The sequence below is a fragment of the Lepus europaeus genome, chromosome 3 (genome assembly GCF_033115175.1).
Source record: "Lepus europaeus isolate LE1 chromosome 3, mLepTim1.pri, whole genome shotgun sequence".
NCBI lineage: Eukaryota > Metazoa > Chordata > Mammalia > Lagomorpha > Leporidae > Lepus > Lepus europaeus.
Window position 1 is genome coordinate 35,113,209 of NC_084829.1, and position 22,914 is coordinate 35,136,122.

General features: G+C 51.2%; 1 protein-coding gene across 1 annotated transcript; it reads right to left on the reverse strand.

The window, feature by feature from the left end:
• Nucleotides 1-12,473: 12,473 nt before the first annotated feature.
• RPS10 (ribosomal protein S10) lies at nucleotides 12,474-17,839 on the reverse strand. Its single transcript, XM_062185981.1, has 6 exons — nucleotides 17,760-17,839; nucleotides 17,000-17,149; nucleotides 16,706-16,877; nucleotides 14,734-14,811; nucleotides 13,284-13,339; nucleotides 12,474-12,566 (listed from the first exon to the last, which is right to left on the reverse strand). Exons 2-6 carry the CDS (start codon nucleotides 17,147-17,149, stop codon nucleotides 12,525-12,527), a joined length of 498 nt encoding a protein of 165 aa, XP_062041965.1. The 5' UTR covers nucleotides 17,760-17,839; the 3' UTR covers nucleotides 12,474-12,524.
• Nucleotides 17,840-22,914: the final 5,075 nt, after the last annotated feature.

The following is a 22,914-nucleotide window of genomic DNA, read 5'->3' on the forward strand; positions in this document are numbered from 1 at the left end:
CGTAGTAGACACCAAAGGTATTGCAGCTAATGTTGGCACTGCTCTCAACCCTTGCTACATAAGTGGAGTTTCTTTTGTTAAATATACTTTTTAAAAATTTATTTATTTGAAAAGCAGAGTTACACAGAGAGAGAACAAGATCTTCCATCCTCTGGTTTGCTCCCCAAGTAGCCACAACAGCTGGAGCTGGGCTGATCTGAAAGCCAAGAGTCTCTTCCAGGTCTCCCATGTGGGTGCAGGACCCCAAGCACTTGGGCCATCTTCCACTGCTTTCCCAGGCACATTAGCAGGGAGCTGGATCTGAAGTGGAACAGCCAGGACTCAAACCAGTGCCCATATGGGATGCAGATGTACTTTTTACCCGCTAAGCCACAACACCAGCCCTTAAATACATATTTTAAAATTTTATTTGAAAAGCAAAGTTACAGAGAGAGATGGGTCTTCCATCTGCTAGTTCTCCCCCAGAATGGGCTCAACGGCCAGGGCTGGGCCACACTTGTGCTGCCAGGAGCCCAAGCACTTGGTCCAACTTGTGCTGCTTTCCCAGGCTCACTAACAGGCAGCTTGATTGGAAGTGAAGCTGCCGGGACTCAAAGCAGTGCTTACTGAATGTGGTAGGTAGCTCAACCTGCTGTATCACAATGCTGACCTTGAGATGTGGAATTTCTTATCATTTTGGTCAAACCCCTTGCAACAGAATTCCCAAACACAGTCATTTTGTTTGTCTTTCTAGCTTTCTCCTGAGTTAAAAGATGCCTCTGGGAGCTATGGCTGTGGCGTAGAAGATTAAACCTCTGCCTACAGTGTCTGCATCCCATATGGATGCCAGTTCAAGTCCCAGCTGCTCTACTTCTGATCCAGCTCCCTGCTAAAGTGCCTAGGAAAGCCACAGAAGATGGGCCTGATGCTTGGGCCCCTGCACCCACGTGGGAGATCCAGAGCAGCTCCTGTCTCCTGGATTCGGCCTGGCCTAGCCCCGGCAATTGCAGCCATTTGGGGAATAAACCAGTTAGATAGAAGATCTCTCTTGCTCTGTATGTCTCTCTGTCTCTCTCCTTATCTATATATCTGCCTTTCAAATAAATAAGTAAATCTTAAAAAAAAAAAAAAAAAAAGCCGGCGCTGTGGCTCAATAGGCTAATCCTCCGCCTTGCGGCGCCAGCACACCGGGTTCTAGTCCTGGTCGGGGCACTGATTCTGTCCCGGTTGCCCCTCTTCCAGGCCAGCTCTCTGCTGTGGCCCGGGAAGGCAGTGGAGGATGGCCCAAGTGCTTGGGCCCTGCACCCCATGGGAGACCAGGAGAAGCACCTGGCTCCTGCCTTCAGATCAGCACGGTGCGCTGGCTACAGTGCGCCAGCCGCCGTGGCCATTGGAGGATGAACCAACGGCAAAAGGAAGACCTTTCTCACTCTCTCACTGTCCACTCTGCCTGTCAAAAAAAAAAAAAAAAGTTCCATTTGTAGAAACAGGACACGTACACTGTTAAACTTCTGAAAAATCCATGGGACATAAAGAGCATGAAATCATGGATGGCTTTGAGCATATTCTGTAGACATTGCTATCCTGCCCTTTTTTTGGCCTTTTCCCCATGTCATTCAGGTTTTTTTTTTTTCTTTTAACATTTATTTATTTATTTGAAATTAAGAGTTACAGAGAGAGAGAAGGAGAGGCAAAGAGAGAGAGAGGTCTTCCATCCGCTGGTTCACTCCCCAGTTGCCCACAATGGCCAGAGCTGCGCTGATCCAAAGCCAGGAGCCAGGAGCTTCTTCCGGGTCTCCCACGTGGGTGCAGGGGCCCAAGGACTTTGGCCATCTTCTACTGCTTCCCCAGGCCATAGCAGGGAGCTGGATCAGAAGTGGAGCAGCCGGGACTCGAACCGGCACCCCATGGGATGCCAACACTGCAGGCAGCGGCTTTACCCACTACACCACAGTGCTGGCCCCATTCAGTTTTTCTTTCTCTTTCTTTCTTTCTTTCTTTTTTTTTTTTTTTTTTTTGACAGGCAGAATTAGAGACAGAGACAGAAAGGTCTTCCTTCCGTTGGTTCACTCCCCAAATGGTCACTACTGCTGGCACACTGCGCTGATCCGAAGCCAGGAGCCAGGTGCTTCCTCCTGGTTTCCCATGTGGGTGCAGGGGCCAAGCACTTGGGCCATCCTCCACTGCCTTCCCGGGCCACAGCAGAGAGCTGGACTGGAAGAGGAGCAACCGGGACAGAATCCAGCACCCCAACCAGGACTAGAACCTGGGGTGCCAACGCCACAGGCAGAGGATTAGCCAAGTGAGCCGCGGTGCTGGCCTCATTCCATTTCTAAGTGCTACTTATAGGCTGGCGTGGAGATGTACATCAACCATGTTCCCGTCATTAGGTTAGGCTGTGTCCTGTGACGCTAGAACCGCATCAGTCTGTGTCTCCTGAGCCAGGGTGAGGAGAACGGAACGTGTTTGTGATTTGCTGCCTCTTGCCGGAGCCTCCCTGGGAAGACTGCAGTCAGACACTGCCCTGGACTGTGTGCCTCTTTCTTAAGGCTGAGAGCACAACGAATGGCGTCTGCCCTTCAGTCCCTCGGAGTCCAGGTAATAAGCAAGTGAGATTGGAACCTTCCTGAAGGTAAAGACTACCATTTACAGCCACGTCCCCACGTCTTAGCACCTGGCCTTGTCCAAAGGAAGCACTCTGCAGTGGGGCGGGATGTGGAGAAGCAGATTAAGCCACAGCTGGGTTGCCTGCACCCCGAATCCGAGCGTCCTGATGTGGCCTTGGAGATCCAGCTTCCCGCTAAGGCATCAGAGGCAGCAGGTGATGGCTCAGGTGCTTGGGCCCCAGAGGGGAGTGAACAACAGATGGAAGCACTCTCGCTCTCGCTCTCCCACTCTCTCTCTCTCTCTCACTCTCGCTCTCGCTCTCGCTCTCCCACTCTCTCTCTGCCTTTCAAGTAGATGAACATAAAGTTTTCTTTCCTTACTTTTTAAAGATTCGTTTAGGGGCCGGCACTGTGGCATGATGGGCTAAACCTCTTCCACCTGTGGCGCTGGCATCCCAGATGGGTGCCATTCAAGTCCCGTCTGCTCCTTTTCCAATCCAGCTCTCTGCTAAGGCCTGGGAAATCGGTAGAAGATGGCCCAGCTCTGGGGCCCCTGCACCCATGTGGGAGACCTGGAGGAAGCTCCTGGCTTCAGATCGGCCAAACTCTGGCTGTTAACAGCCATTTTGGGAGTGAATCAGTGAATGGAAGACCTTTCTCTCTGTCTTACTCTCTCTGTCTGTAACTCTACTTCTCAAATAAATAAATAACATCTTTTTAAAAAGGGAGATTCTTTTATTGATTTATTTGTTTGAAAGAGCAACAAAAGGCAGTGGTTAAGATACCACTTGGGGGTGGGGCAGGGCAACACTTGGCACAGTGTGTTAAGCTGTTGTGTGCAACATCAGCATCCCATATGGGTACCGGGAGTAGAACCCGGTGTGCCGGCGCCACAAGGCAGAGGATTAGCCTGTTGAGCCATGGCGCCGGCCATGTACCTCTGATTTTCAAGATGGACCAGAAGAGCTGGCATTGTGGCGCAGTGGGTTAAATTGTCACTTGGCATCCCATATCAAATTGCTGGTTCAGCACTGTTTCTGATCCAGCTTCCTGCTAATGTGTTTGGGAAAGCAGCAGAAGATGGCCCAAGCACGTGGGCCCCTGTGGTGCATATAGGAGACCAGCCGTGGTTGCTGGCTTCGGCCTGGTCCAGTCCTCGCTTTGGGAGCCATCTGGGGAATGAACCAGCAGAACTGCCACTGACAAGAAGCACCAGCGTTACAGGCAGCTTAGCCCTCTGCACCACAACACTGGTCCTAGGCTTTCAATTTTTTTTTTTTTTAAATTTTTATTTATTTATTTTTTGACAGGCAGAATGGATAGTGAGAGAGAGACAGAAAGAAAGGTCTTCCTTTTTGCCGTTGGTTCACCCTCCAATGGCCACTGCGGCCAGCACATCTTGCTAATCCGAAGCCAGGAGCCAGGTGCTTCTCCTGGTCTCCCATGCAGGTGCAGGGCCCAAGCACTTGGGCCATCCTCCACTGCCTTCCCCCACTGCCTTCCCGGGCCATAGCAGAGAGCTGGCCTGGAAGAGGGGCAACCAGGATAGAATCCGGCGCCCCAACCGGGACTAGAACCCGGTGTGCCGGCGCCGCAAGGCGGAGGATTAGCCTGTTAAGCCACGGCGCCGGCCAGTAGGCTTTCAATTTTCATCAAAACCAGAGCTGGGCCGGGTCAAAGCCAGGAATCCATACTCCATCTGGTTCTCCCACATGGGTGGCAGGAGCCCAAGTACTCTGGGCATCATCTACTGCTTTCCTCAGTACATTAGCAGGAAGCTGGATCAGAAATGGAGCAGTAGGGACTCGAACCCGCACGCCAATGCAGAATGCCATCACCGCAAGTGGCAATGTAACCCACTGCGCCACAACACCGGCCCCTCCAAGACTAAAATCAACAAAAAGTAAACATTAAAAAAAGGCAAAACCAGGACTGGCGTTGTGGTGCAGCACGTTAGGCAGACATTGTGACGCCAGCATTCCATATCAGAGCACTAGTTGGAATCCCAGCTGCTCCACTTCCAATCCAGTTCCCCACTAATGCACCTGGGGAAGCAGCGGAAGATGACCCAAGTGCCTGGGACCCTACACCCACGTGGGAGACCCAGATAGAGTTGCTGGCTCCTGGCTTTGGCTTGGTCCAAACCTGGCTGTTGTGGCCATCTGGGGAGTGAAGCAGTGGATGGAAGATCTCTCTGTGTCTTTCCTTCTCGCCAACTAAGCCTTTCAAACGAATAAATCTTTAAAAAATAAAGTCAAAACTTGTTTAAAGTGGTAAAGTATTTGAAGATACTTCATGAAGAAAAATGGTCAGTAAGCACAGTGTTCAGCGTCACTGGTAATCAGTGAAATGCAAGTTCAACTGTAACGAGACTTTGCTGCGTCTCTACTGGAATGGCCAAAATTAAAAATGCTGACAGCATCAAATCTTGGTGAGAATGCTGAGAAGCAGAACTCTCACACGCTGGTGTCGAGAACGTTCCGTGGTACAAATGCTCGAGAGAAGTGTTTGGCGGTGTCTGATGAAGCGAAACAGTATCCACCTCACAACTCAGGGAGTCCATGTCTGGGTGTACTTTCCCAATGTGGTAGCCAGAATAAGGCCCCCACCCAAGATGTCCACCTCCTACGCCCCAGAATTTGTGACTATGGTACCTTGCTTGGGAAAAGGGACTCTGATGATGTGCTTAAGGATCTTGAGGTGGGGATAGAATTGCCTATTATCTTGGTGGGCCCAGCGTAATCACAAGGGTCCTATAGGGAAAGAAGGTGATAGAATAGTCAAAGACTGAAGAATACAATGATAGGAACTGAGATCAGAGAAAGCTTTAAACGCGCTGTGAGGTGTGGGTGCTTGGCTTAGGGGTTAAGGTGCTGCTTGGGATGCCCCCTGGGTTCAAGTCCCAGCTCTGCCTCTGCCCTACCATCCTGCAAATGCCCACACTGGGAGGCAGCAAGTGATGGAAGGCTCAGGTGGTTGGGTCCCTACCCTGCACATGAAAGACTGGCATTGAGTTCCTGGTGCCTAGTTTCCACCTGGCCCAGCCCCAGCTCTTGCAGGCATTTGGGGGTGAACTAGTGGGTGGGAGATTCTCTCTCTCTCTCTCCCTAATAAAAATAAATAAAATTTTAAGAAGTGCTCTATCCTCTAGGATGGAGGGAGGGGCTACAGGCTGCAGGTGGCTTCTAGAAGGTGGAAGAGATGAGAAACAGATTCTCCTCCAAGCTGCCAGGACAAATACAGTCCTGCTGACCCATATTGGAACTTGGCCATCAGAAGTTTAAGATAATAAATGTGTATGGCTTTAGGCCTCTACAGGTGTGGTAATGTGTCACAACAGCAATTGGAAACTAATGCAATCAGCAAAAGTGAAAACACTGGTCTCCAAAAAGGCTTTTACAAAATGGTCTTTCAAATAAATAAATCTTTTTAAAAAATAAAAATGAATAAACTCTAGTATATCTTTGCAATGGAATACTATTCAGCAATAAAAAGGAGCAAACTTTTGATATATGCAATATCCATGGATGAATCTCAATATATTATGCCAAACAACAGAAGCCAGATTCAAGAACATGTATTATATGTCTCTATTTGTCTGACATTCTGGAGCATTACAGAGACCAAGGACAGCGACTGTCAGGGGGATTGGCCACAGGAGAGCAGCGTGGGGGAGCTTCTCAGCATATAAAAGACCTATAGCTTCACGTGTGATGGTTACATGACCGTACAAGGGTCAAGTTCATGGAGGGGGTGGTCTTTGGCACAGTGGTAAAAATGCCTTTTGGAATATGCACATCCCATATCAGAAGGTTGAAGTTCAAGTCTTGGCTCCACTTCCAATTCCAGCTTCTTGCTAATGCAGACCTTAGGAGGCAGAGGATAATGGCTCAAGTACTTGGCTCCCTGCAACCACAATGGGAGACCTGTGGAGTTGCAGCCTCCCAGCTTCAGCCTGGTCCAACCCTGGCTGTTCCGGGCATTTAAGGAGTAAATCAGTAGATGGAAGATCTTTCTCTGCTTTTCAAGTAAAATGAAAATAAATAAATAATAATAAAGTTCATGGAAAATTAGATTATTAAAAAAAAAACTGTGTATGCCTGGATTTTAAAAAATATGGTTGCACCAAAATAACTTATTTTTAAAGTTAACATTGTTTATTTGTTTGTTTGACTTGAGAAGCAGAATTACAGAGAGAGGAGGACAGACAGAGAGGTCTTCTATCCACTGGTTCACTCCCCAAATGGCCATGATGGCCAGAGCTGGGCCAATCTGAAGCCAGGAGCCAGGAGTTTCTTCCAGGTCTCCCACATGAGTGCAGGGGCCTAAGCACTTGGGCCATCTTCCACTGATTTCCCAGGCCATAGCTGGATCAGAAGTGGAGCAGCCGGGACTCAAACTGGCGCCCTTTTGAGATGATGGTGCTACAGTCAGATGCTTAACTTACTAAGCCACAGTGCCAGCCACACTTATTTAATTTTTTAAAGTTTTATTTATTTGAAAACAGAGAGACAGAGAGGGAGTGTGTATGTGTGTGTGTGTGGGGGGGGGTGGTGAGAGAGAAAGAAAGAGACCCAGATCTCCTCCCATCTGCTGGTTCAGTCCTTAAATATCCAAGGCTGACCCAGGTCAAAGCCAGGAACCCAGAATTCCGTCCGCATCTCTCATGTGGGTTGCAGGGACCCAACTACTTGAGCCATCACTGCTGCCTCCCAAGGCATTAGCTGGGATTCAAATCCAGACACACCAGTATGGGTTGTGGGCATCCCAAGTGGTATTGTATCTGCTCTACCAAATGCCCACCCCCTAAATTTATCTTTCAATTCCATTTCCATAAACTTTCTAAAATACCTTCATATCTATCAAACCCAGAATTATAAAAAGCATATTTTCCCTGCATGTAAATTTTGCCTCAACAAGCCTGAGAGTAAGTGTTGTGGGGAAGGAGAGCAGGTGTGGCCATCAAGGTAACAAAAACGGGGAATGCTGGCGCCTGCTGACGCTCATTCCCCGGTGGGTGCACTGGTTTTTACACACTTGCTTATTTTATATACATTGAAATTTTCCCATACCAAAACATTTTCAAATTTTATTCATTTATTTATTTTTAAAGATGTATGTATGTATGTATGTATGTATTTTTTGAAAGGCAGAACAACAGAGAGAAAGGGAGACAGAGATCTTCCATCTGGTGATTCACTCCCCAAGTCACCACCACTGCCAGGTCTGGGCCAAGTCAAAGCCAGGAGCCAGGACTCCATCCTGGTCCTCCATGGGGGCGATGGTGGCCCAGGCACGTCAGTCATCCTCTCTGCTGGCTCCCCACGTACAAGTATGTTAGCAAGAAGCAGGATCAGAAACAGAGCAGCGACCTGGTGCGGGATGCTGGTGTCACTGACAGCAGCTTGGCCCACTGTGCCATGCCAGCCCCCTAAGAGTTATTTCAGATGACGGGGAAGCTGTAACAGAGGTAAAGATGCTGGCTGCTCGCCGTTCCATGCACATTAATGAACGGATGCCCCGAGATCCTCCAACTGATCTACTTTCCATGCGCTTAAATAAACTAGAACTATTTACTTTGACATTTCTTGCAGGTACCCTTCAGAATTCCTTAATGCTATTTAATTTGTGTCTTTCATAAATTTTGCCCCATTTTGAGGCCTCCTAAATTCCTTTGGCTCGGGTGTCCTCTCTCATTTAATATTTCTGTATTTTCCAAGATGCCCTTTCCCTCACAATGCCCTCTTTGACATGTCCGTAAACCGTGCAGGCTTATTTTTCAAGTGGCTGTCCTTTTGGACTTGTGCCATGCATTTATCACAGGCTTCCAATAAGCACTTTTAAATAGAAATGGGCTCCAGGCTTTCTATGGGCTGTAACTTTTTAAACAATTCTTTTCATTCCCCCCGCCCCCTCCAGTGCCCTCATTCTGTCCTAGTTTCCCTTTCTAAAAGTGAGCAATCAAGTGATGGATTTGCCCTTCCCTTTCCCGTTAGCAAGCTGAATGTGCATTGTGCTCACTGTGGACTAAATGGTTTACCCATGACCACTCAGTGCCCACTGCGGTCACTGGGCAGACCCAATTCAGCCGAACAGATTCTGCAGCAGGGGTTCAGGCTGTTTGCCAAGCATCAGGCATTCCTGGCATGTCAATCCTCACCTACATGCTGTTGGGCATTTTTAAGGTTTTTGGTTTTTTTAACATTATTTGAAAGGCAGAGTTATAGAGAGAGAGGGAGAAACAGAGATCTTGCATCCACTGGTTCACTCCTCAAATGGCCGCAACATCCAGGGCTGGGCCAGGCCAAAGCCAGGAGCTGGGAGCTTCATCCGGGTCTCCCACGTGGGTGCAGGGACCCCAACGCTTGGGCCATCCTCCACTGCTTTCCCAGGTGCATTAGCAGAGCCGGATCAGAAGTGGAGCAGCCAGGACTCGAACTGGCACCCACACGGGATGTCAGCACTGCAGACAGCAGCTTAACTCGCTGTACCACAGCGCCAGCCCAAGTTTGCTTTTTTTTTTTTTTTCCTCTGACAAATAACTGTATTTTATTGACACAGAGACCGAGACAAAGCTATATAGGGTTCCCCTCTACTGTTCACTCTCTAGATGCCAGTGGTGGCCAGGACTGGGCTGAGGGACTAAAGCCTGGAGCAGAAACTCAATCTAGATCTGCATTACCGGGAAGCTGGCGTCAGAGCGAGTAAGGAATTTAGTCCAGGTCCTATGGTGTCTTAACTGCTAGCTTAAATGGATACACGGGGAGTCTTCACAAGTTTCTGGAAATGCAATTAGGAAAAAAATATGCAGCAACTTCAAACATTCTGTGTACTAAAATAAAATTTTCTTAAAGACTTACTAGAAAAGCATTTTTTTTTTTTTTTTTTTTTTAATTTTTGACAGGCAGAGTGGACAGTGAGAGAGAGAGACAGACAGAAAGGTCTTCCTTTTGCCGTTGGTTCACCCTCCAATGGCCGCCGCGGTTGGCGCGCTGCGGCCGGCGCACCGCGCTGATCCGATGGCAGGAGCCAGGTGCTTCTCCTGGTCTCCCATGGGGTGCAGGGCCCAAGCACTTGGGCCATCCTCCACTGCACTCCCTGGCCACAGCAGAGAGCTGGCCTGGAAGAGGGGCAACCGGGACAGGATCGGTGCCCCGACCGGGACTAGAACCCGGTGTGCCGGCGCCGCAAGGCGGAGGATTAGCCTAGTGAGCCGCGGCGCCGGCCAGCATTTTTTTTTTTTTAATAGAAAGAATCGTCCATCTGCGGGTTCTCTCCATCAATGGCCACAATGGCCAGGGCTGAGCCAAAGCGGAAGCCAGGAGTCAGGAGCTTCACCCAGGTTTCCCACATGCTTCCCCAAGTGCAGAGTAGACTCAAACGGGCTCTCACAGGATGCCAGCGTTGCAGGCAGCAGCTTGACCCACAATGCCACAATGCCGGCCCCACCACCTGGCACTTTCATTTCCCAGCGAAACCTCCGCAAGTTGCCCTGACTGGTCTCGGCCCCCCCATCCCAGAAACCCCCTGCTTTGCACTTCCTTAGAATGCAATCTGAACATAACTTGCCGTGTACACATACTTTTACACAGCTTTTTCTCTCATCAGTGAGGTGCTTGATGACAAATTTTGAGCCTGCTTCTTGGAGCACGTGCCAGCAGTGACCCAAGCCGCTAGGGAATGAGTACTGACTGGCAGGGCCATGTCAGCCACCGAAGTGGGAGAGGGGCTGGCAGACAGCAAGAGCCACCTGCACCTGCATGTTTTTATCAACAGGCTGTGATTACCATGGAGACCCCTCGGGCTTTCTCCAGATCCCGAGGCCATGGCTCATCCCAGAGAATATATTCTGGAACTCATTTAAATCACAAGGGGTTGGCAAAGAGCCCTGGTTAAAAAACAGGGCTGTTTTAGGGCCACTTACTCGCCAGGGCAGTAGAGGAAACCCATCTGCTCGCTGACCTTAGTGGGAAACAGAAAGGCCGGGAGCTGCTAACACTTTAGTGGAATCCAGGTTAAACAATCACAAGGCGTGTGAACATGGCAAACCACTTGACATCACTACAGCCAGCAGAGAAACTGGATGAAAGGCAGTCGTTGGCAGGGCAGCCAAGGCAGTGCTGAAATGAGCTTCCGCAAACACTGCCGCTTTCTGCCAAAGCAAGCCTTTCTGTGTTGGTGGTGATTCCAAAGCGCCCCTCCCAGCACAGATTTAAGGAATTGCTATTAGCTGCCACCTTGTGGCCTAAAATGTAACTACCAAGATAAAGGTGGTTGTCAGCACAAAACCCACCTGCCTACCTTAGGACTTAATCCCCCCCCCCCCCCCCCCCCCCGTGACCAGCCACCCATCTCCATACAGCACTTGGCCAAACACCCTACAAATGCAACGCCCAAGCCCAAGTTTTGCTGACTAGAACACCAGACCTTGCTAGGGCCCAGAGCTGGTGCTCCAGGCGCTCCCCCCCTACTACTGTTTATGTTCACCTGCAAGCCAAGGTTGCCGTCTTGTTCAGCAAAGCAAAATCCAAATTGTTGCTAAGCTCTTGCCAGGCTGCTTGAAAGCCCGTTTCTTGCAAAATTCTAGGTAGTATATTTGTGGTAGAGCACCAGATGGTCCTTTCACACACACACACACACCCACACCCAACTTCCCATCACAGCTCCTCTAGGAACAAAGGTGGCCCTTGGCATCCTCACCAGAAAGCTGAACATTACCACCCATGTCCACTGGCCACCGCTCATGGAAACTACTCATAATGCACTTTTTTCATAGAGCCCTGCGATGGCAGCACCTCCAGCTGCCCATTTATTCCAAACATGGAAAGACACAAAAATCTCGGGAGTCTACAGATGGCTAGGCAGTCTCTCTTTTTTTTTTTTGACAGAGTGGATAGTGAGAGAGACAGAAAGGTCTTCCTTTTTGCCGTTGGTTCACCCTCCAATGGCCACTGCGGCCGGCGCATCTCGCTGATCCGAAGCCAGGAGCCAGGTGCGTCTCCTGGTCTCCCATGCGGGTGCAGGGCCCAAGGACTTGGGCCATCCTCCACTGCCTTCCCGGGCCATAACAGAGAGCTGGCCTGGAAGAGGGGCAACCGGGACTAGAACCTGGTGTGCCGGCGCCGCAAGGCAGAGGATTAGCCTGTTAAGCCACGGTGCTGGCCAGGCAGTCCCAAGCTGGCTTTTGTGTACCTTTTTTTCCTGTGAGTCTGAAGCTTAGAGCCTGAGGCCTGCAATGCCGGAATCCCATGTGGGCCCCAGTTCAAGTCCCACTGCTCCACTTCCGATCCAGCTCTACTGTGGCCTGGTAAAGCAGTGGAAGATGGCCCAACTCCTTGAGCCCCTGATCAGCCAGCTCTGGCCTTTGTGGCCACGTGAGGAACCAGTGGATGGAAGACCTCTCTCTCTCTCTCTGTAACCCCGCCTTCAAATAAATAAAAAATAAATCTTAAAAACAAAAAAACCCAGAGCCTCAAAGACCCAGATTAAACCTCAGGCATAAACACCACTACTGCACTCCCCCCCCCCCCCCCCGAACTGCAAAGGATTCCAGGAACAGCATTCCCTTCCAGCCTCCCTCCCCAGCACTTCTCAGATGTCCCAGAAGCAGGCACAGAACCAACTGCAACTTTCCCACCACGCAGAGCTGAGTGCGCATGGCTGGTCTGCAGAAGCTGCCCAGTTTAGGCGTGGTACCATACTCCCTGCAGGGAGGTGCTGGATAGAGCCAAGGGCATGTGACAAAGCCAAGTGCACAGCCTAACAGCAACAAGTGACATCACCAGCAACAAGGTCCACTCCCAAACCCAACTCAGTCTTGAGTCATCTTTATTCTGACCTGTAACCACTGCAGTCAGGTTATGCAATGCAATAAAGGACACAGAAGGCTACATTTTTCTGGCTACAAGTTTATTTAACACAAAATAATCCCCTCCAACTTCACTGGGGTGGCTGACCACGTCCACGACCAAATCCGCCTCTCTGCAAGAGAAAGCATCAGCGTTAGTGTCACTCCCAGCTCCACCTCTTCAGGGCTCTGCTAACCTTGCCTTGTCATTACTGCAGAGCCCAGGCATGAGTCAGCCTGGTCCTCTACTGGCCTGTGACCACACGAAGACGTAGGCCCGTTTCCTCAGCGGTAACCTGGGACACCATGCCCACACATATGGAAGCACCTGGCAGGGGATGGGAACTTGTTTCTACCATATAAGCAAACCTCCAGTTCACATCTCTGAGGGACTGTGTGCGGTTTAGACCTGCCACACAGCTGCCCCCATGCTGAGCACCTGACCCGGATTAGCCACCTCACAATCATTTTGATAGCTCTAACCTCCACCTCTGTCTTATGGATGAGGAGACTGCGGCAGAATGCCACTGCCCAGGATCACACCACCTCTGAGAATACGGAGCATCTGATCTCAGAGCCCACCCTATCTGCAGCATTTACTTCAATGCCGGGCTTCACTTTAGGAAACAAATCGTTAAATGAAATAATACCACTATGTCACATGTTTTCATCTATTGAGATCCATTTCAGTAATTCATAGTCACAAAAGTCTGCATACATCTCAATGTCAAATTTGGAATTGGGGGGATTTGGGGAAAAAGACGGGGAAGGGAGGGACAAGACCCAGCACACCCGCAGCACTGCGGCTTAAACAAATGACTGCTGATGGAAAGGGAACAGAAGATACTCACAAACTGGAATTCAGTTGCTGACCCAGCCCCAGCCTCGGCTTTCTTGTCGGCACCAGCTGCAAAGGAATACCAATGTAAGAGTAGTCGCCACGCATGCAATCAGAAGCCATTAGTGAAGTAAGCCAGTCCCCAAAAGACATTCAGTTTGCATACGGGTTTCCTGGATACGTAGCCATTAACACAGAATACAAAAAGCATGTAGGAACAATACATCCTGCGATTTGATTGACTGGAGGAGGGAAGTATGGTTATCGTAGAATTGTACCTATGGACTCTCTTCTTTATATTAGTAAAACACAAAGCCTGGACCGCATGCCCTGCCCTGTAAGGTCTGAGGACCCTCAACTTCCCACCGGGTTACTGATCATCCATTTCAGATCAGCACCAATTTTACAGAGGGAGCTTAACAGAGGAAGAACCAAGACGAAGGCAGCGATGGCCCATGGATGCCACGGGAGAAGCAAACATGAAAAAATTGTTAGTGCTGCAATACCCTATATAGTGGCCACTAGTTCAAATGAAAGGTGTGGGAGCTGGCATTGTGGCACAGCGGGTTAAGTAGCTGCTTGTGCCCGTCCTGCTCAGCTGATCTAGCTCCCTCCTAATGCACCCGAGAAAGCAGCAGATGGCCCAAGTGCTGGGACCGCTGCCACCCATGGGCTCGACCCTGCTGGAGTTCCTGGCTCCCGGCTTAGTAGCCATTTGGGGAGTGAACCAGCAGGTGAAGGATCTCTCTGCTTTTAAATAATCTTTTTCAGACCAGACTCATCACAGGCTCCTGTCTGCTCACCTCCCTGAATGCTTGGCAAGCACGCCAACATGTTCACTCTAACTCTGCACATCCAAGCTCTAGCCTGAAATGCTCTCCCCCACACCCCCGTCACCAAGCTGAGGACCCCCATGGCTCACTCTAAGAGTTCTGACTGATCCCTGCACGGATGACTTCCAATCCAAGCAACCACCTCCTCTGAAACCAGAGCTGGAGATCCATCCTCACTGCTGCCGGCTAGCGTTCACCTCTACTCCACACAGGTGAATGAGGTAGAACTAGCCAAAATTCCCCCATTTATACCTTGCTTATGTATCATAATTAACTGCTTTGCACAAAGACTAGCAGGTAGGATGCCGACGGCTCCCCATCTCAGTCAAGAGTAAGCGCAAGCCCTTACCATGGCTCGCTCTTATCTTCCCACCAAGCCAGGCGTCCTCCAGGAAAGGCTTTGCCTAGAGTGCCCTCCCCGAGACGGCCACTGCCGGCGCCCTCACTGCCATCAGGAGCTTGCTTCTGTCTCACCTGTGCTTTGTCCTTCCCTCCACAACACCTGCACCCCCTGACGGCTGAGCACGCCCTTCTATCTGTTAGGGACACTACGGTCTCCCCAGCTCCCAGAGCAGAACTCAGAATCGAGATTGTGCTCAAGGGCCCTGCGAGAGGTGACGCATTACTCACGGGGCACAGCGCTTCGTCTGTAAGTGTCTCTGTCAGCTTCCCCTCTTGTGAGTCTCGCAGGCCGCTCTCCCTCCAGACCTACAGAAAGCAAACCACATTATGAACACGGACAGCCTGGGAACTCTACCCCTTAAAGAGAAAGAAAGTTTGCACTACTGTCTTGTTCTCACCAGACAACCACTTAGTTACTGTAAGTTAACGGGGTCAGAACTCCTTTCTTCCTGTCAGCTAGACACTGACCCCACAGACACTCCTCATCAGTTTGGCTCCTCAAAGGCCTAAACAGCGCTCATCTCAGGTAAAACGCCACATATTTGCAGTAACATTCTTTTACTATGCTTCTCAACAGAAGTGTTGTCACTTGACAAATTTACAAAACTGGCTATTTCTACAAGCATGTAAACGGTCAACATTTTGAAGTTTATTCATCTCTGTAGGAGGGAATATTCAGCAGCTGGTGAGTTTGCGTAGTGGCATGAACTGCCCGCCACCTTTGACGCCAGCACTCGATGTGGGCACTGGTTAAGTCTTCAAATCCAGCTCCATTGTGCATGCTCCTTGGAAAGCAGAGGAGGGTGGCTCAAGTCCCTGGGCCCCAGCAACCATTTGGGGAGTGAACCAACAGATGGACGATCTCTCTGTAACTCTTTCAAATAATTTTTTAAAAAAACTAAAATTTAATATGCAAATAGAAAACATGGCATATGGTGTAAGGCCCACCTAAGGCACACAGCATATAATCTAGAGGCTATCAAGAGGGTCAGCTTCTCCATCTACCTCATCAGGCCATGGGATATGAGTACAGCGCCTCTTGGGATATCTGGACACTTAAGTCCCATGTAGAAAATGATGCAGTACTTGCTTATGAGCTACACACATCCTTCCACATACCTTAAACCACCTCTAGATAATCTGTAATACCTAACACAACTTAAATGCTTGTTCTGCTGTGTTTAGAAAACAATGACCAGGGAGTGTATGCAGATCAGTACAGATGCAATTTCTGTTCCTCAGTGGAATCTGTGGCTGCAGCACCCACGGACGTGGAGGGCCAACTATCTGCTAAGGCACAGCTTAAAAAACAAACATCGAAAGTAACAATTTCATCTTCTAAGAAATTTTCACCTAGTTACCACCCTAGAATTCACCTGAAATCTGTATTTGTAAAAAGTTAAATGAAATAGACCTTATGGCAAGTGGGAAAAAAACTCAGTCACACAAAACACCAGGCCCACCCATGCTGATTCAGTCAGAATCTGCGACAGAAAGGCACTTCCCCCCAGATAAGGCACTTCCCCCCAGATGCAGGAGGGAACAGAATCCACCTTAAGGAGCTTTCATTACCAACACACCTTCCCGAGCTCCAGGAAATCGCCCTTCAGACCTGGAAAGTCTGATGAGCATGTTTTCAAAAACCTCTGCCTCTCAGCCCAGAGTCTCTGCAGCTCCTACAAAGTTCATGTGACAAGGAACCAAACCCTCTGCCAACAAGCAACTCCGAGCCAGCGATGATCTCAGGAGTCAGAAGATAGCTTCCCAGCCAAGATGCACTGCACGCCACCGTTGTACACACATCTGTCTTCCCTCTGTCATTTTTGCTCCCGTTGCAAAAAAAATACAAGATGGTCCATTCTTCCGCAATGATTAGTTTTGCTTTGGACTTCTTGAGAAAGCACAAACTCTGCTGCTCACAAAATGGTCACTCAGTGCTCTATCCCATGTCTGAATATTTGCACAGGGACTGGGGAACAAAAACCAACTTTCTACTCGTCTAAGGCCATTCCAGGATGGCCTCAAGTCCCACGTCAGGGGACAAAGGTTCCAGAACCTGACCAAGAATCCGTGCGCCATAACCCTTCTACAGCTGACACCAGCGATGTGTCCCGAGAACACCTCTGTCCCCACACCCACTTCTCCCCAGCAAGAGCTGCTGCCAAGCAGGCCCCTGGCCATGCTCATCTGGGCCGCGTACCTTTAGGCCTAGGCCTGCCGGTCTCGGGTCGGCTGCGGCGCAGGGTGGCAGGCACGATCTCGGGGGGCAGGTGGAGGTAGTCCCGGAGATACTGGATGCCCTCGTTGGTGAGGTACCAGTAGAAGTGTCTCCACGCGAACTGCTCCTTCACATAGCCTCGAGACTTGAGCGACTGCAAGGCAGAAAATGACCGTTAAACCCGCCCCCGAAGCCTGGGGGTTAGAAACGAGAGGCAAACACGTTTAGTCGGCCTTGATGATGAACCAAAAACCCACTTCCAGCCCCCCCCCCCACCTGCATGGCCTTCATGACGTGGAGGTTGGGCACGTTCTTGTCCGCCAACTCTGGGTGCTTCGGCATGTGCACGTCCTTTTTGGCTACCATCACCCCCTCCTTGAAGAGGAGTTCGTAAATGGCAATGCGATTCTTCTTGGGCATCAACATCTGCAGGAAGGAAAACGGCCAAGTTCACGGGCCTCACAACGACCGCGCCAAACCACTGGGCACCCCACAGAAATGTGCAGACAGAAAAACTGCAGCACGCGCCCCGCGACGGCGTATGCGGAAGAGCAGCAGCAGGTGACTGCGTTGTGGGTACCTGGGGAGCCAGGCGGCTGCACCCTAAGGCGCGCAGACACGTTCCGGGGAAGAAAGCTGTCGCTTCTGGAAGGCCGCTGACTCCAAGGCGAAGCGCCAAGGCCTTCGCCCCCTCCACTCCTCCCCCGACTAGAGCTCCAGCGCCAGCCAGGCAGGCGGCGCCGACTCGGGTCTTCCCCGAGCTAAGCGCACACAGGCAGGCTGCTGTCTTCCCAGCCTCGCCCGGCTGGCCCCCTCGCGCAACAGCTTCATCTCCCTGCCGTCACCGGACGCCAATCTTCGCCAACCCGCGTCCCTCTACCCGGGGAAAGGCGCCCCAGACCCTCTCGCTGCTCAAAAATAGATGCGTGGAGAGGGTGAGAGAAGGCCCCCGCCCGACCCTACAGAAGCGGGGCCGCTGCGGCGGCGGGATGGCCCCGATGGGTGCCGATGGAAACCAAACCCCGCCAGAACTCACCGCGGCGGCTGTAGGGTTCGGAGCCGAGGCCGGAAAGGAAGGGGCATGCGCGGCGCAGCGTCTCTTCCGGGCTGGCGTGGCCCCGCCCCCCGCCAGGACCCGCGCCGCTGTCTGGGGTGGCCTCGGCGGTGCCTGAGGGACGCGAGGCTCTCGCTGCAGCTCTGTCCGCCCTCGTGCGCATGCGCGAGGGCCGCGCCGCCGGGAGCTCGCGTGCGCTTTCAATCTCTGGTCATTTGTGTTCCGGCTAAAACTGGACGCCGGTAGCTTGTTTGTTTTCCCTGCCTTATAATTTAACTGCAGGTGACTTCCATACTCTTGGAGCAGGAAGAGAGAGAACATAAAGATAAAATAATAATGTAACAATAACCAAAAAAGCCAGAAAAAACAATTTTAACATTTTAATATATTCTTACAAATTAGTATGTACTCACACCAATATGTTTTTATATATGTGTGTTATGTATGACATGTTTTGTGAGCTTTTTTCTTCTGGGAATCTCTTCACGTTAACACCTACGATTTTAATGTCTGTTGAAGTCAGCTGGTGAATAATCAACACTCTAATTGATTACATATTTTTAAAGATGTATTTACTTATTTGAAAGGCAGAGTTACAGAGAGGCAGAGGTAGAGAGAGAGAGAGGTGTCTTCCATCCGCAGGTTCACTCTCCAGATGGCCACAACGGCCAGAGCTGTGCTGATCCGAAGCCAGGAGCCAGGAGCTTCTTCTGGGGGGTCTCCCACGCAGGTGCAGGGGCCCAAGCACTTGGGCCATCTTATACTGCCTTCCCAGGCCATAGCAGATGGATCAGAAGTGGAGCAGCCAGGTCTCAAACCAGCACCCATTTGGGAAGCCGGCACTGCAAGCAGTGGCTTTACCGGCTACGGCACAGAGCCGGCCCTCATACAAAAGCTCTTAACCCAGGGCAGGATTTGACACAATGGTTAAGATGCCACTTGAGACACCTGTATCCCATTTCTGGGTTTGCGTTCATCTCTGCTCCCAATTCCAGCTCCCCAATAATGTGTACCTTCTGCTGCCCCAGGGGGCAGAGGATAGAGGTTCATGACCCAGGAGGAGCGATGCCCCAGCCAGGTCCTGTCTGCATCTCCTTCTTTATTTATTTATTGACAGGCAGGGTTAGACAGTTGAGAGAGAAAGAGAGAGACAGAGAGAAAGGTCTTCCTTCCGTTGGTTCACCCCCCAATGGCAGCTACGGCCGGCACTGCGCCGATCCGGCAGCCAGGAGCCAGGTGCTTCTCCTGGTCCCCCATACGGGTGCAGGGCCCAAGCACTTGGGCCATCCTCCACTGCACTCCTTGGCCACAGCAGAGAGCTGGCCTGGAAGACGGGCAACCGGGACAGAATCTGGCGCCCCGACTGGGACTAGAACCCGGTGTGCCGGCACCGCAGGTGGAGGATTAGCCTAGTGAGCCACGGTGCCGGCCCTGTCTGCATCTCCTTCCGCCACACCAGAATGAGTTCCCGATCCTGCAGCCTGCCAGCTCTTCTGTCTAGGCAGAACCGGCCCGGGAAGCCAGCTGTCCTGCAAGTCTTCATTCCCAGCTGGCTTGGCACCTGTGAGCTCGTAGTGTGTAGCTGATCCAGCACACGCACCCTCACACACACTGCTCATCCACGCAGGTGCAGGGGCTGAGGGCCTGACTGCTCCTCTGAGCCTGGCCAGCCCCTCCACACGGGTCAAGCAGGCTATGGACCACGGATCATGAGTCCCTCCTGTTAGGAACCTCCTGGCTTCTCACCGTTTGGAGCAGCCGCTCTGGGCTCATTGGCTGTGACTGCTTTCCTCCACTGCGACCCTGTGACCCTGTGATCCACGCGAGGTCTGCTTCATCCATCACCGCCTGCAGCCCTGGGAACACGGCTCCTCCGCCGCGTCTTCTCCACTGCCTGCCCTTATCTGCGAGTACCCGTTTTCCAGCTGTGAATGCTGAGACATGGCAGAGTTTGAAATGTTAGTGCCACAAGGGCAGGGGTTTCTGCCATGGCTCTCACAGCTGGGGCCCCGGCAGCCTGGCACACAGGAGGGGCTCAGTGTGAGGTTTCTGAGAGAAGGGCCAGCCTGTGGCACAGCAGGTTCAGCTGCTGCCTGTGACGCCGGCTCATATTGGAGCTCTGGTTTGAGTCCCAGCCACTCTGCTTCAGGTTGAGCAGCGGAGGACGGCCCAGGTGCTTGGGTCCCTGCCACCCACATGGGAGACCCAGATGGAGTTGCAGGTCCTGGCTTCAGCCTGGCCCAGCCCCAGCAGTTGCAGCCATCTGGACAGTGAATCAGCGGCTGGAAGACCTCTCTCTGTCTCTCCCTCTCTGTATATAATTCTTGCAGGCTGGGGAGCCACGGGGCCTGTGGCAAGCCCCAGCTGGGGGCCTTGTGCACACACGTTGGCCTCCCTGTGGCTTTGTTACCTCGCCTGCCTGTGGCCATAACAGCAGGACCAAGAGCACAGAGCCAGGGACTGAAAGAGTTAACACAGTGCCTGATACCTACCCATCAGCTACCAGTTAATTTTTTTTTTTTTTTGGACAGGCAGAGTGGACAGTGAGAGAGAGAGACAGAGAGAAAGGTCTTCCTTTTTTCCGTTGGTTCACCCCCCAATGGCAGCTGCGGCTGGCGTGCTGCGGCTGGCACACCGTGCTGATCCGAAGCCAGGAGCCTGGTCTCCCATGCAGGTGCAGGGCCCAAGCACTTGGGCCATCCTCCACTGCACTCCCAGGCCACAGCAGAGAGCTGGCCTGGAAGAGGAGCAACCAGGACAGAATCTGGCGCCCCGACTGGGACTAGAACCCAGGGTGCCGGCGCCGCAGGCGGAGGATTAGCCTATTGAACTGCGGCGCCGGCCTTAAGTTTCGTTTGTAACAGTTCATTTCAAAAACCAGCTACAGAGGGGCTGGCAATGTGGTGTAGGGGTTAAAGCCGCCGCCTGAAGTGCTGGCATCTCATATTGGTGCCTGTTTAAGTCCCGGCTGCTCCACCTTTTTTTTTTTTTTTTTTTTTTTTAATTTGACAGGTAGAGATACAGATAGTGAGAGAGACAGAGAGAAAGGTCTTCCTTCCGTTGGTTCGCTCCCCAAGTGGCTGCTACAGCCGGCGCTGCGCTGATCCGAAGCCAGGAGCCAGGTGCTTCTTCCTGGCCTCCCATGCGGGTGCAGGAGCCCAAGCACCTGGGCCATCCTCCACTGCCCTCCTGGGCCACAGCAGAGAGCTGGACTGGAAGAGGAGCAACCGGGACTAGAACTGGCGCCCATATGGGATGCCGGCACAGCAGGTGGAGGATTAACCAAGTGAGCCAGGGCGCCAGCCCCAAGCTGCTCCACTTCTGATCCAACTCTGCTATGGCCTGGGAAAGCATTAGGAGATGGCCCAAGTCCTTGGGCCCCTGCACCCGCATGGGAGACCCAGAAGAAGCTCCTGGCTCCTGGCTTCAGATTGGTGCAGCTCTGGCCGTTCGACCACTTGGGGAATGAACCAGTGGGTGGAAGACCTTTCTCTCTTTCTCTCCCTCTGCCTCTCTATAGCTCTGCCTTTCAAATAAATAAATACGTCTTTAAAGAAAAAAGCTGCAAGAAGCTATAGAAAGCAAAGGTATAGCTAAATAACTTTTTTTTAAAAAAGATTTATTTATTTATTTGAGAGTCAGAGTTACAGACAGAGGGAAAGACAGAGAGAAAGGTCTTCCACCCACTGGTTCACTCCCCAAAGGGTCACAGTCTGCTGGAGCTGGGACAGGCCAAAGCCAGGAGCCAGGAGCTTCTTCTGAGTCTCCATGTGGGTGCAGGGGCCAAGGCACTTGGGCCATCTCCTGCTGCTTTCCCAGGCCATAGCAGAGAGCTGATGGGAAGACAAGCAGCCGGGACAGGAACTGGCAGCCATATGGAATGCTGGCACCGCGGGTCGAGGCTTAGCCTACTATGCCACAGCGCTGGCCCCCAAATCCACCTGTTTTAAGTGTGCAGTTGGATGAGTTTATAAAGTCACATGGCCAACAGTCATGCCAAGACAATGTTTCCAGCACCTGAAAAACTTGCTCCATGCCCCTCTGTACTCAGTTCCTTTTCCCTAGTCCTAGACCTAGGCAATGACTCATCTTTCTGTCGCTGTAAATTAGATTTCCCGTTTCTTTTCTTAAATTGTTTTGAAAGGCAGAGATACGGAGAAAGAGGTCTTCCATCTGCTGGTTCACTCCCCAGATGACAGCAACAGCCAGGACTGGGCCATTTGATCCCAAGGAAGCCAGGAGCCCAGAGCTTCTTCTGGGTCTCCCATATTCGTGCAGGGGCCCAAGGACCTGGGCCATCTTCCACTGCTTTCCCAGGTGCATTAGCAGGGAACTGGATCAGAAGTGGAGCAGCCAGGACTCGAACCTATGCCCATATAGGATGCTGGCACCATAGGAAGAGGCTTAACCTGCTGTGCCACAGTGCCAGCCCTGATTACCCTTTTCTAAACTTTCATATAACTGATCTCATGCAGTATGTTTTTTTTTTCATTGTAGTTCCTTTGACTAAACTAAATGGTTTTGAAATTCATCCCCATTGTTGACTCTATCAGTATTTGCTTCCTTTCTATCACTGTGTAGTACTCTGTTGAATGAATAACCAAGTTTGCTGATTTAATCTTCTTTGGATGGACATTTGGATTGTTACCAACAATCCAATTAAAAAAAATAATTTATTTGAAAGGTTGAGTTACAGAGAGGGAGAGAGAGAGAGGTCTTCCATCCACCGGTTCACTCCCCAGAAGGCTGCAATAGCTGGAGCTGGGCTGATCCGAAGCCAGGAACCAGGAGCTTCTGGGTCTGCCACGCAGGTGCAGGGGCCTGAGGACTTGGGCCATCTTCTGCTGCTTTCCCAGGCCATAGCAGAGAGCTGGATCAGAACTGGAGCAGCCGGGATTCGAACCAGCACCCAAATGGGATGCCAGGACTGCAGGAAGTGGCTTTACCTGCTATTTCACAGTGCTGGCCCCCCAATAACCCAGTTTTTGGCTGTCGCGGATAAAGGGCCTAGGACATTGGTGTTCGGTTTTTTTGTGTAGATGCATGTTTCTGTTTTCCTGGATAAATACCCAAGAGTGTGATTGCTAGGCCTTAGGAGAGGCTTGTGTTGAAATGTACATGAAACCGTCAAAGTGGT